This window comes from Maniola jurtina, chromosome 24, assembly GCF_905333055.1.
Source record: "Maniola jurtina chromosome 24, ilManJurt1.1, whole genome shotgun sequence".
Lineage (NCBI taxonomy): Eukaryota > Metazoa > Arthropoda > Insecta > Lepidoptera > Nymphalidae > Maniola > Maniola jurtina.
This window is the reverse complement of record NC_060052.1, coordinates 2063518-2078362: the sequence shown is the minus strand read 5'-3', so window position 1 is coordinate 2078362 and position 14845 is coordinate 2063518. Positions and strand designations below refer to the sequence as shown.

The 14845-nt window shown below is 35.4% G+C and overlaps 1 protein-coding gene across 1 annotated transcript in view; it reads left to right on the top strand.

The window, feature by feature from the left end:
* LOC123877509 overlaps window positions 1-14845 on the top strand; it is a 36785-nt gene that overhangs the window by 1575 nt on the left and 20365 nt on the right. Inside the window, exons 2-20 of the mRNA XM_045924312.1 lie at window positions 512-609; window positions 1297-1448; window positions 1764-1840; window positions 2193-2410; window positions 2993-3166; window positions 3893-4051; window positions 4777-4949; window positions 5546-5626; window positions 5809-5890; window positions 7225-7339; window positions 7658-7806; window positions 8283-8434; window positions 9431-9513; window positions 9998-10215; window positions 10784-10951; window positions 11417-11569; window positions 12395-12567; window positions 13535-13612; window positions 14150-14354. Of these exons, the coding sequence (XP_045780268.1) occupies window positions 512-609; window positions 1297-1448; window positions 1764-1840; window positions 2193-2410; window positions 2993-3166; window positions 3893-4051; window positions 4777-4949; window positions 5546-5626; window positions 5809-5890; window positions 7225-7339; window positions 7658-7806; window positions 8283-8434; window positions 9431-9513; window positions 9998-10215; window positions 10784-10951; window positions 11417-11569; window positions 12395-12567; window positions 13535-13612; window positions 14150-14354 (2708 nt within the window). The remainder of the gene's footprint in view (window positions 1-511; window positions 610-1296; window positions 1449-1763; window positions 1841-2192; window positions 2411-2992; window positions 3167-3892; window positions 4052-4776; window positions 4950-5545; window positions 5627-5808; window positions 5891-7224; window positions 7340-7657; window positions 7807-8282; window positions 8435-9430; window positions 9514-9997; window positions 10216-10783; window positions 10952-11416; window positions 11570-12394; window positions 12568-13534; window positions 13613-14149; window positions 14355-14845) is intronic.

The window sequence follows — 14845 nt, the reverse complement described above, 5'->3', positions numbered from 1 at the left end:
CCAGGCGACGCGCAGTAGCGCCGCTGGGGTTTAGTGGGTATTCCGGTCGCCTCTCGGCCGGCGAGTCCCACATACCCTCCCTCCGGGGGGGGATGCGTAAATGCATTCCCCAGCGTCAACAAAAAAAAAAAAAAAAAAAAAGGCGCTGTTGTCTTATAAATGGGATGTCTCGGGTTCGATTTCCGGCACGGGTAATTATTATAATTTTTACGAGAACATGGTGGTATCCCTTGGACCCACCAGTGGGACCACGAGTAGCTACATGGTGACGAAACGTAGTAGACCCACTAGTGGGGCCACGGGTACATGGTGGTATACCATAGACCAGACCACCAACGACGAAGAGGAAGAACCACGGACCCGGCACCGTATGTACGTGCTAAACTACTTTTTAAGAATAGAATAGAATAGGATAGGACAGAATAGGATAGAATAGAAAACTATAGAATAGACTAGAATAGATTTTTATTCAAATAAACTTTTTTTATTAATTATACTCCTTTTGTTACAGTATATTCCGAAAGCACAGATCATTCAAACAAATTGTTACTAAATCAAACGAGAAGAATTTTGAGAGGTAATGAAGCAGGTGATACTAGGCCGTACATGGTAAGTGCCCGGTCCCGTTTCGGTCCATTGGCCATTTCAAAAATCCCATTTTAGGCCACACCATCACTTTCCATTAGGTGTAATTGTGGCCAAGCCTGTAATGAATAACAAAAAAAAAAACCGGCCAAGTGCGAGCCAGACTCCCGCACCGAGGGTTCCATACTTGAGTAATTTTTCCGACATTTTGCACGATAAATCAAAAACTATTATGCTTAAAAATAAATAAAAATGTGTTGTAGAATATATAGGTAAAGCCCTTTCATATGATACCCTCCGATACCCCATTTAGTATAGTTATCTTCCTTTGAAAAGTTAAACACATTTTTTTAATGACATAGGTAACCACAAATCACGGTTTTCGCATTTATTTCTTTACTTGTGCTATAAGACCTACCTACCTGCTAAATTTCATGATTCTAGGTCAACGGGAAGTACCCTATAGGATTTCTTGACAGACACGAACGGACGGACGTACGGATGGACAGACAGACAGACAGGCGGACAGCAAAGTGATCCTATAAGGGTTCCATTTTTCCTTTTGAGGTACGGGACCCTAACTAAGTGACCCTATAAGGGTTCCGTTTTTCCTTTTGAGGTATGGAACCCTGAGTTCGCTTTTTAAAATACGAATAGGTACATGAACTTCGTCTAACTGGAGTTTTTATCTTTGTGATGATTATGCTGAAGGTGTACCTCCGGCCTGCAGCCACTGACAGCACTCAGGTCAAATCACCCAACTGGCTCTGTGGTGGTGTCATCATCCACGCCCAATACATCCTGACTTCTGCCGCCTGCATCGAAGATGTTAAGCAGTTCTACGTGGTTTCCGGGACACACAGGTATTTTTAGGGTTCCGTACCTCAAAAGAAAACCATATAGGATCTGTCTGTCTGTCCGTCCGTCCATCCGTCAAGAAACCTATAGGGTACTGCTGAAAGGTGACTGATGACTGACTGATTGATCCATCAATGCACGTCTCAAACCACTGGACGGTAGATAGCTATTATGACGTAGACATCCACTAAAGGATTTTTGAAAATTCAACTTATAATAGGTTAAATAGGTAGTTTGTTAGTTTTTACTTATTTGTTAAGTATGTACCTACATATTTTGATTATTGTTTAGATCCGGCCGTTGTTTTTTTTATTTTACAGATGGTTACCGCTTGGCCAAGAAGATGAATGTGTCAGGAATGGTGCAAAAAAAGCTATTTGGAAATGTGTGCCCAAAGGTAAACACAATATTTTACTTACAAAATTTTACAGTTATATATTAAATATTCACAATATTTTAATTCCTGAAGTAGGAATGATCTTTTCTCTCGATGCCAATCCTATTCCTCCTTTCATATATTGGAGCTATATAGAGAGGCATATTCGCCCAGCGAATAATCTCGTAAAATAAAGATTAAAAAAAAAAAAGGAATGAAGGTTATTATGTAGGTGCCTACTGACAACACGTAATTTTCCCAATAAAATCATCTCTCAATATCGTTATTACCAGCTCAGTACCTTATATGTATAAAGCTTTCTTAAAACACGACAAAATTAAAAAAAGTATGTTAAGAAATAATTATTTGACAGATTATGTTTTCGACGGCGAAGAATTCGACAATATACGTTGGATGATAAACGACATGGCAGTAGTGAAAGTGGAAGAAGAGTTTAACTTTGAGAGACGCATCCGTGGTTGCGACTTCATCCCTAATCTAATTGCTTTCAACAACCAGTCTGAGAGTCTAGAAGCTCCTGGAACCGTTGCTTCCATTGCTGGATGGGGATCCGTTGATAGGTTTGGTGATGTAAGACATAAGATAGATGTCATATAGGTCAATTGACGACAGTTAGGTTTCCAAGGGTGGTGTAGCCCCAATAACAGTAAGCGTTATGTTGGCAGATGAAATCAAATGAGTCGAAGAGAGCTGCTGGACACATGCGACGCAAATTCATGTAGAAATCCCTAAAAGAGAAATAGGTCCAATTACGCAAGTCCACCTATTGAGATGATAAACGTGTTTGACTTAGCATTAGTGATTAGAGATACCAACTGATCACCTATAACAATCACTCTGAGAGTCTAGAAGTTTATGGTACATAGCTGGGTTTTAAGACAATGTAGATAAACGAGTTAGAATTTCTCTGGTTTGAACATTTAAAGAGAAAGGGTTTTTACCATTTTCGGGTTTTAATGTGACAAATGCATAATAAGATCTTTCACCGAAAATTACTTTTTACTTTACATAATATAAAGTTTTTGTTACGGTACCACTGTCCAAAGTTAAGCAAACTAATCTTTAGACTGTTTATAACGTAAGCAAACAATCAATATGTTAAAGTATATGATAAATACAGGATTATCTAATGTACTAAAAAATATTTTCAAGACATTTGGCCGTTCAACAATGAATTCTCCAGAACTACTCGAAACGGACGTGATACTTATATCGGAGAAGAAATGCCAGCGCCAGTGGCCGGAGCGATATCACTACATCATTGAGAAGAACATGATCTGCGCTAAGGATGGCGTGGATGCTGATTCTATCAGTGCGCTCTGTAGGGTACGTAGGGTACCTTTAGCGAGCAAACGAGCAAACAAGTCACCTAATTACCACATAACATTTACAGCACTAAAGGAACCGTCAATATTTTGCTGGTTTTTCAGGAATTTGTTGATCTCCCCTTGAATAACCTATGAAATTCTCGTCTTCCACTTACCTAATCCACCCATTCCCCACCACGATAAATTAGCTTTAATAAGACGAAATTAATGTCCTTTTAAGTATTACTGATCAATAATGTGAGATACCATCTCACGACATTACAGTCTGCAGAGTGGGGTTAAACAAGGAGGGCTGTGCTCGCCCACTCTTTTCAACCTCTTTATAAATGACCTTAATTGCTCAGCAGGGGAAACATATTGATGGTGTCTCCCTCAGTAATATGTGGTTTCAAAAACTAGTAGCAACTTCTGAACAGTACAGCTACTCTAATTCACAAGGCTGGTACAAAATATTAGGTCGTCATGGTCTTTGGAGATGAAAGAATATAATTCGCAACAAAAAACAATGAATCAAATAAATAAGTCTTTGTGACATGTGGACTACTTTTCAGACCAGGGCATATTAAGAATCCTCGCTGTTTTTTTTTGAGGTGACGTAAACAATTATTATCAGTCACCATTACTACGGATTTATTAATATTGACTATTATAAAGTGAATGATATACCAACTAATTATTTTGAACTTTGAAGAACTAATTTTTATTTTGTCATAATTCTGAACAGGAACAAGGAATAAATTGCAAAGAACTAGTCTACTCAGATGAAGAAGAAGACGAATCTCACGCTCGTAGGTTTATGTTGGAGCCAAACAAGTCGCAGATACATTCATCCGCTCACAATGATACGAGGAGAGCAAAGGCAATATCTGGAGGGTTTTGTGAGGTAACTTCATAATATTTCATATTAATTGAGAGGTAATTAGAATCAATTTTTTTAGTTATTAGAAGCGATACCATACACCAATAACAAAAAGAATTTATGTACGTCTATTTGATTTTAAGCTAATTCAAAAAAGAGGAGTTTGTTAATTCGGCTTCTTCGAGATTTGTGGGCCGGGCCTACTTCGTTTCTGATAATGAAAGTTTTTAAATTGGTGATAAAGAAATTTAATTTCATATCTTCTTAAAGTCGTTAATTCTATTCTAAATTATAGTCTTTAATTTTGACACCTCCCCCTATAATTTGATATTGCTGTAGGTATTGACTTTTTATTTCCTAACTTAACTTTAACTAATTTTGTAATTTTTTCTTGATTACAGTTTTCAATTTTGTTGTTTTTCTATATAATAATATTTGCTGTCGTCTCTGTTATATTATCATAGTCTTTTATACCTAATAGACTATAGGCTTCAATTTATTGAATTTATTTATTTTTTAATTTATTGAAGACTGTAATCAAAAAAAAATTACAAAATTAGTTAAAGTTAAGTTAGGAAATAAAAAGTCAATACCTACAGCAATATCAAATTATATGGAGAGGTGTCAAAATTAAAGACCATAATTTAGAATAGAATGGAATTAAATTTTTTCATCACCAATTTAAAAACTTTCATTATTTGTTGTTTGCTCTATACTTCTCTATACTTCAACATTTTTCTTGTATATAGAACGACCACGGCGGACCACTAGTGGTGGGCCACGGTAAAAGCTCCGTCGTGATCGGCGTGATCTCCGCATGTATGACCGCGAATATCACACAGAAGTGCTATGGCCCCTTCCTCTACACCAGCGTGTGGCGTAACCGACACCTCATCACTTGTGCTATCGAAAAAGACATCGGGTAAAATTTTTCTTTCTAAATTAAACTATTTAACATAATTTTCTTTCTCCCTGCCAAAACTAAAGCTTTTTAACAATAAAAAAAAACGAAATATGCAAAAAAAAAAAATTAGGTAGCACTAACACACACACTAAACAGGTAGACTGTTGTTAGCGATCTCATCCAGAAAAATAACTAAGTGGAGAAAAAGAAGGAGAAAGAATAAAAATTGTGTTAATTAAAAGGTTGATATGACAATACTGAAATGGATGAGATTTGAAGTTTTGAACCTTTGTTGTTAACCTTTAGCTTATGAGACTATCTATTTACCTATTAGACTGACTGATTACTGAGGTACACATTATTATTTCAGGTTTCCTTTAGCTTAAAAAGTATTTTTTGTATGAGAATGAAAAAGGAATTCGTGATTTTTGTAATGGACCCCAAGGGAGTTCCTCGGACCAGTTTTCTTTAACATTGTTATCGGAAGCAAACTGAAAATAATATTTACAAAAAAATTAATTAATGCCATAAATTAAATGTTATTACGATTAAACCAAATATCCACTTTTGTATACTTGTGCCAAAAATGATATTTAATTTGTATTACATTTCAGAACGTCGTGCAGAAGGTTATTGAAGTCCTTAAGAACGCGTATGATTGAAACTAATTTTGACTGGCCAAGTCTTCGTGAAGGGTAAAACATGCTATAATTACTTTTTTTTTAAAGTTAATAAAAAAGGAAATGAATTACTAAATCTAAAAATAAAAAGGAATCCAATAACACTTTGATTGGTGGATTTTAACGAAACGAAAAAAATTTTGTTCAACACCATTTCAAGTAAAATGTATTTAACTATTTTTAATCGTTATTTACAGGCCAGAGATGTCAATGAATAACTCTAAATACGAGTACACGGCATCGGTTACAAAACACTTGAAAATGAGAAGAATAAAAGATTAAAGTAAATTGAAAATTATATTTCAAAACAGCGTTTTATTACATTTCCTAAAAAAATGAAAAAAAAAATATACATATTTTTTAAAAATCCGACGATGTTTTTGAAGCGAAGCTCCTTCATGATCTGTCAAAATGAAATGGACATTGGTTTAACTGGTTTAACAGCATCTAGTACCTATGTTTTTTAACCCCCGACCCAAAAAGAGGGGTGTTATAAGTTTGACGTGTGTATCTGTGTATCTGTCTGTGGCACCGTAGCGCCTAAACTAATGAACCGATTTTAATTTAGTTTTTTTTGTTTGAAAGGTGGCTTGATCGAGAGTGTTCTTAGCTATAATCCAAGAAAATCGGTTTAGCCGTTTGAAAGTTATCAGCTCTTTTCTAGTTACTGTAACCTTCACTTGTCGGGGGTGTTTTAAATTTTTAATTTACACTTGTATTATTGTCCATTATGTGTATGCGAGAGAGTATACGATACTATGTACAATACCTAAGTAGCTTCACTTTCGACTGTCTACTGTCTCATAATAACTCATAGCTTTTCCCTACTTGATAAGAAATATCAAACTAAGGTTAATGTTGAAGGCATGATAGATCACACAAAATTATTGATCTTGATTTGGCTTGTGATCAAATCAAGAAAACAAGAAGGTCTAAATAATCACAGTAATGTACTAGTCATTTCTAAATTATTTTTTTTGGTCTATCAATAAAATAATATAAATAAGTCAACACAATTAAACATAGACTGCTAAAATCATAACCCTTCCTTTCGGCTTTGCCGTAGTCGGGTAAAAACGATGAAAGTAGTACTTTATAAATAAATCAATCATTGGAACTAGCTAAATTAACTCCTTCAGAGGATTTGTTATTAAAGTCCTAAATGTTAATTTTATTAACCCAAAAAGAGGGGTGTTATAAGTTTGACGTTTGTATCTGTGTACCTGTCTGTGACATCGTAGCTCCTAAACTTATGAACCAATTTAAAAAAAGTTTTTTTTTGTTTGAAAGGTGGCTTGATCGAGAGTGTTCTTAACTATAATCCAATAAAATCGGTTCAGCCATTTGAAAGTTATCAGCTCTTTTCTAGTTACTGTAACCTTCACTTGTCGGGGGTGTTATAAATTTTTAACTTGTCATTGTGTATTATTCACAAAATTATCAAATTACTATAGTAATTATTTTGTTATTAGAGTCTCAATTCACGTATAGTATTGTGTATCTAAAAATTTCCTGCCATAAGTTTCATTGTGTTTTATCAATTTCAAGGTAAATTCGTTAACCATTGTAGAAAGTAATAATCAATAACCATAAAATTCAAAAGAAATTATTGAAACAACATTTTTTCCTTCATCCACCATCATCTTACGTATGTTATTGGAATGAAGTTATATAACTTATTCAAATGTATATGCTGTATTATTTTTGTAATGAAATGCTTTGTTTTAGGTATGTATAACATATTCTTAGATGTATGTATGTTTTTTTTTTATATTATATTTTTTAAGGTTATTAGTTTTAGGTTCTTGTTTTAATAATTTAGATTTTAGTTTTTAATTTAATTTAATTATTCTAAATGTGTGTTTAGAAATAACTTAATGTTTATTAAAGTAATAGTATCGTTGTCTATACTAATAAATAAAATTGTATGTTCTTAGATGTAGGTATGCACGTAAACTATGGCCTTCTACCCTGTTAATTTTAACAGTAACTAGTCATGTTTAATTGAATCCTCCATTGAAATTATTTTCCTCATTTTTGTTTCTCTTCAAGGTGATATAAATGTAGCAACTACAATACCACGAAACGTACACAACATTTTACAAAAGACAAATATAAGTACAGTCAGAAATGTCCTAAATGAATCGAGAAGAATTATGAATGGCGATGAATCTGGCGATGGTAGACCTTACATGGTAAGATCAATTAAAAAAGAATACTTACTAGAACGTATACTTTACAATTATAAAGTAGGCTCATCGATTATGGAGTAAAATTGGTACGAACTAAGCATTATAATACTCATTACTAAACGTGGACAAAAGATAAGGCCCAAAAATATGGTTCAATAGTAATGTCTACTGAAAAATCACACTTCACACTAATATTATAAAGGAGAAAGTTTGTATGTGTGTGTGTGTGTGTATATTTGTTACTCCTTCACGCAAAAACTACTGGACGGATTGGGCTGTTTAGAATGGAGATAGATTATACCCTGGATTAGCACATAGGCTACTTTTTATCCCAGAAAATCAAAGAGTTCCCACGGGAATTTTAAAAAACCCACATCCACGCGAACGAAGTCGCGGGTATCAGCTAGTATTAAATAACAATTAACATCTTATTATCTCGATATCTGTATTAGTTGCTACATAGTAAATGGTCTTTGCAGGTTTATATAAAACTTCCGTCAAATCACCCGAAGTACCAGAACTACCGTCGTTGGCTCTGTGGTGGTGTGATTGTCCATGAGGAGTACATCCTCACTTCAGCAGCGTGCATTGAAGATGCTCAGCATTTCTATGTTGTGTCTGGCACTTATAGGTAAGAAAATACATATAATCTACTTCTGATACACATACAACCGACAAAATGTATCCGATTCGTTACTTTCTTCGCGAATTTCTTAAGGTATATTCAAGAAAGTGTCTAAACTGATGAAATGATTCATTTGAATTATTAATTCCCGTCTCCCTGTCAATCTCCCCACACGGGAGATGAGCACATAGTTTGAAAAACTGATAGACTTGGGGTCCCAAGGTGCTGGAATGTCGACCTCGTACCGGAAGGCGCAGCATTGGAAGACCCCTCACTAGGTGAAAGGACGACACCAGGCGAGTGGCAGGGACCCGCTGGATTCAAGCAGCGCAAGAGCGTGGCGTATGAAAGTCCCTATAAGAGATCTACGTCAAACAGTGGTCGTGATGATGATGATGATGATATCAAAGTCAATAGTAACTTTTAATGTTTTTTGCAGATTTCGAATTAAATGATTCATTGTGCTACGTGTGCAGTACAACAATGGGTTCAGGGTACTGATGGGGCTGCCGCGCTGGTGCAGTGCATCACAGATGTTCGCAGAGGCTCATACAGACGACTTTTACACAATCATGAGAAAAAGAGCTGCATCTGTGATGAGCAGAGTACGCGGGAGCTCCAACAGTATTTTGAATACATTGGCTGCAAAGTGGGAAACCCCTTTATGAAGCACTGGGTGTACATACATATGAACACCCAGTGGTCGCGAAGTTACATGAATTAAGTCTAATTTAACAATTAATAATAATGTAATTTAATTTGATGTAATTTGATTTAATCTAATTTAACTTAATTTAATTTAATTTCATTTGACTTAATTTGTTTTGTTTTGATTTAATTTAATTTAATTTAATCACTAACATAGTTCATAAGGCCCTGTTACTAACACTATATGGATGAAATGTTCCGAAATAAATGTTTATTATTATTATTATTATTATTGTGCAGAATAACATTTTGTGACCATAACATTTTTTTTTAATGTCTCTTTAACTTTATCAGGCACAATGAAGGAGACGATCGCTATAACAATGTTTGTATCAAGAATGGAGCCAAGAAAGCAATTTGGAAATGCATACCGCGAAGTAAGTTGTAGATAAGGCTGTCTATGGAATAAACAAACCTATTGAGAATGGGTTGCCTGGTGAAATCAGATCAAGTTGGATTTCTTCAACTATTTGTTAATCAAATGATTTCAACACAAATAAAGTAGGGACTTCGTCTGTGTTGGTGTTAGCTGGCGGGCGTGCTCTGCCTAATTGGAGTGTTTTTTTTGCTAAAACTGACTGGAAAGCGCTCTAAGGGGGTGCCGTGCGTGTGTCGGCGAGCGCCGGCACAGACGGGGTCCATACTCGTATAGTTTAACTAACTTGTTACAAATAATTACAAACTTGACATTGGCTAATCTTTGTAAAGCCAGACGAGAGAGAAAAAAATAAAAATAAAGTAGAGAGTTCGTATACAACTGTAACTGACATATTACGTTTTTTCCAACCTACCCTCATTTAGACTTTAGCATAAACTTTAGAATTTCTGAAGGACATAAAGTAATGGATATATTTACCATAGATTACGTTTTCGACGGTCATGAAAACGACAATATAAGATGGATGAACAACGACATAGCTGTTGTCAAAGTGGAAGATGAGTTTGACTTCACTCGGCGAGTGAGAGGCTGCGATTTTGTACCGAAACCGATCTGCTACAACAACCAGACCAGTCGGTATGAGGACCCAGGGAATTATGGCGTTATTGCCGGATGGGGAACCACTAATACGTATAAAGATGTATGTATGTATGTATATACTTTATTGTACAAATGACAGGTTCCAAAAAATAAAACTTAAAATGTAGGTACAACAAGTATACCTAAATTAAAAATTTATAACACCACCGACCAGTGAAGGTTACAGTAACTAGAAAAGAGCTGATACTCGTAACTTTCAAAAGGCTGAACCAATTTTCTTGGATTATAGCTAAGAACACTCTCGATCAAGCCTCCTTTCAAACAAAAAAACTAAATTAAAATCGGTTCATTAGTTTAGGAGCTACGATGCCACAGACAGATACACAGATACACACGTCAAACTTATAACACCCCTCTTTTTGGGTCGGGGGTTAAAAAGGAGGCCTTGTCGCTAAATAGCGATCTAAAACCTAAGAATCGAAATATCGTTCTCTTAGTGAGTTGTATGCGGAAGGATCTGGGAACCCACCTTGTTATTATTCCAAGAGAACTCCTGCCATTATGTGATTAATGGAAAGGAGTCACGACCCTCAGCAATTAAGGAATACGACTATAAAGAATGAAGACCCTATTGATTTGATTGATTTGAGTTATTTGCATGTTCTCAGGGGAAAAACTCGGGAGCTGAAATGAGTCGAACTCTTCTCGAAACCTCAGTTGTATTGATAACCAAGAACGAATGCAAGAAACGCTGGGGCCCGCGCTACAACAACATCATCGACAACTACATGATCTGCTCCCGAGATATCATTGCGGATCTTAGCGAAGTTTGCAACGTATGATTTTTTAAAATATATATAGATAGATAGATCACTTATTGCCCACAAAAACACATGTAAAGGAACACAACACAGAAAGAAGGGAACAGAAAAAACAGTTGTGTGCTAAGGCGGCCTTATTGCTTGGAGCAATCTCTACCATAATATATACTTATATAATATTGAATATATAATATTGAATAAGTTTATTCAATTCGTTTATTTGCTAGATCGTCTGGTGACAAAACGCGACGCGAGCAGGCATTTCTTCCGATACAATAAAATGATTATTACCAGAATTTGTGTCAATCAATGTAAAACAATCAATGTAAATAGTATTTTTTATTCATTTTTATTTTTTATGGATTTATTTTCACTTCAGTAAAGAATCGAATTAGACCGTACCAAAATTGTTTTCACCTAAAGACAATCTTCTTGTTTCAACTTTGCCTATGATAACTCCATGAAAAAAATTGGTTTCAGGAAAAATACGTAGAATGCACAGACATTATGTACTCGGATGAAAGTCAAGGCTCTAGACGAGTGCTCAGCCCGAATGAGCTGGCTCTGCACTCAGCATACCATAATGAGACCAGGAGAAGAGATCCACGGCTTGGAAGTGGAGGGTTTTGTGAGGTGTGGTATTATTTAGGTACATAACATTAAACTCTGGACGGTTTTTGAGCACGAGAGGAACTATTAAAATTCCGACGGCTTTTGGGGAATTTCGTTATTTGCCTCTTGAATTTTTAAAATTTCTTTCTAAAGTCTTAGAGACCAAAGTACAGTATTGTTCATATTATGTACCCAGCAGAAAAAAATTATAATTTGGTATAATAAGTTAATACACTAAACCATTCAAATTATGACAGACTTTTTAGTAAAATATGAATTTTTCAATAGTTAGAACTGCAGCTTCTTCCTGCCTTCACGCCTTACAGATTTACAGACTTAATTAGATGTAGTATGTTTTAAAAAAATGCGTGGCAGGTGCGATATCCATAAAATGGATTCTAAACGCTCTCCGAGTGTTAGTCATGATGTATAAACGCTGTATGGTATTGTAATCGAATCTTTGAAAAGGGTAACCGCCGAGTTTCTTGCTGGATTATCGCTGAAGGAAAGGCATTCTAAACCCGTGATAAATGATTTTTTGACCAATTGACGATTCAAGAGTACTTGTATTTTATTTGAATAAAAATATTTCTATTCTATTCTGTAAACTAGCCGATGCCCGCGACTCGCCCGCGTGGATTTTGGTTTTTCGAAATCCCGTAGGAACTCTTTGATTTTCCGGGATAAAAAGTAGGCTATGTGCTAATCCAGGATATTATCTATCTCCATTTCAAATCTCAGCCAAATCCGTCCAGTAGTTTTTGCGTGAAGGAGTAACAAACATACACACACACATTTCTGTGTGTGATTCTGTCCAATTTTATATTAAACAAGTTTTTGTTTCAGAATGACCACGGCGGTCCCCTTATCTACGGCCACGGTGCTGATGCTACAGTCATCGGCATAATTTCCGCCTGTCTCGTCAAAGAGCGTACCAACAAGTGCTACGGCCCGTTTCTGTATACCAGCGTGTATAAGAACAGGCACCTCATTAACTGTGCTATTTTTAAGGACTACGCGTATGTCTTACTATCTAATCCACTGTATTAAGTCATTGGCATAATTTTCATTTGTTTTATCAAATACCAGCGAGTTTAAGAATAGGATTCTATCGACTGTGACACTGAGAGAATTTACTGTGATATTTATAAGGACTGTGTGTATGTGTTAATGTCTAATCTACATTTCTATGGCATCACTTCATCAGTATCATTTTCTCCTGTCTCGACAAAGAGCGTACTAATAAGTGTTACGGCCCGTTCCTGTACACCAGCGTGTATAAGAACAGGCACCTCATCAACTGTGCTATTTTTAAGGACTACGCGTATGTCTTATTGCCTAATTCACTGTCATTAGTCATTGGCATCTTTCCCATCTGTTTCATCACAGACCGCACCAACAATTGATACAACTCCTTTCCTCTATACTAGTGAGTTCAAGCACAGGATTCTATCCAACTTGATACTTTGAAGATCTACTGTGATATTTATCAGGCTGCGTGTATGTTCATGATGTTTACTCTACTATTCTGTAATAGTCATCAGAATCGTTTCCTTCTGCCTCCTTAAACAACAACAAGAGAAACAACCCTTTCGTCTATAGTCTATACCAGCATTTTTAAGAACAAGATTGTTATCAATTGAGCTATTTATAAAAACTATGAGTAGGTTTGTCATGTTGTCTAATTTACAATCGCTTTCCTTTGCTATATTAATCAGCTTCAATTCTGCCTGTCTCATCTGAGAGCATCATGAAAAAATCAAATTGGCATTAAATAAATCAATCAGACTGATCGAGCTATCATAAGCTGATTGATAAAAAACATATTTTAAGTTTTGTGAGTCTGCAATCTGAAATAATTCCAGTTTGATTTTCTAAGGGTGCCTAAAGCCGTTTATACAGAATATATACATCTGATAATGAAGAAAGTTCAAGAAAAGGCAAAGGCAATTATTAAGAATAAGGAAACAATTTTATTATTTTCAGAGGTGACTGCTCGAAAATATTCAGAACCGGTGATACACATATAGAAGAGGAGATATCTTGGGCTGAACATCCTGATGGGTAGGTATAAACAATTTTTATCTTCCAGAATATGAATCACTGACTATAAGATCGAAACTTATGACTAAAAGGCTAAAAATAGAAACTGCACCAGTACCTAAATTGTCAGCCTAAAAACCAAGAAACTGACTCAATTGATGCAGCAAGGAAAATTACAGTTTATTAACCCTTACTCCTTATTGGTTTATAGCCAAAGCCTCTTATCAAACCAGGCCTGATCCATTTTAGAAAATTATACTCTGGGCCGCAAGCCGCAACCAGTTACTTACTTAGATATAAGTGTTATAATATATATAGTCCAAAGCCGAAACTTCATTTTTCTATTTCGGCTTTGGACTAGGAATTTAAGCGCTTCTAGATTGGCCTGACAGCTCGATAAGCAAAGTCAAAGATTTGGTTTTGGATTAAGCGCTCTGGATATTCTTGACGATTGCTTGAAGATATTCTTGAAGGTCTCAGGCCAATCACGATATGCCAGCATTTCGGCTTTGGGCAGATAATGCCTTGCTTTTAAATCACAAATAATGACTTTTTCAGACCTGCAAAAAATGAAATAACGAAAATAAGAAGAACAGAAGAGAAGATGAATAAGAATGAAGCATTACAATTAAATAATACAAAACTATCAGTACTGAATGATACAAAGCCACGGCCATTAGATAAAGTGGTGAAACACGGAGGAGTAATTTTAAGGACATTTGGTGATCATGCGGAAATGAAAATGATAGATGCTAATTCAACTGTTTAGTATTTTAAATAAAACTTCTTAAAAATGGTTCAAGTTCTTTATTATTTAATGCATTAAGATGTAGGGTATTATTGCATTTACATAGGTTGATAAAATTTGATATCATTATTAAGTTTCTTCAGTTCTCTAAAGATGTAGCTTCCAAACCTCTCTTGAGAGAAGTTAGAACTATCCTTAGTAAGTAAATCTTTGAAGATCTAAAGTTGAATTTTTATAAATCCTTTCTTAGTGGATGCCTACGTCATAATAGCTATCCAGCCCGATCTGTCCAGTAGTTTGAGCTGTGCGTTGGTAGATCAGTCAGACAATCATTCAATCAGTCACCTTTTCCTTTCATGTATATAGATTTAGATGAACTATACAAAAACTATTGAACGTATTTACGAAAAAAATTACATTTAAAATTTATCCAATTAACAGGGCTCTCTCCGTCACTCGTTTCATACAATCGTAGTTCCAATTTCATTTGAATATTAAGCAACCAA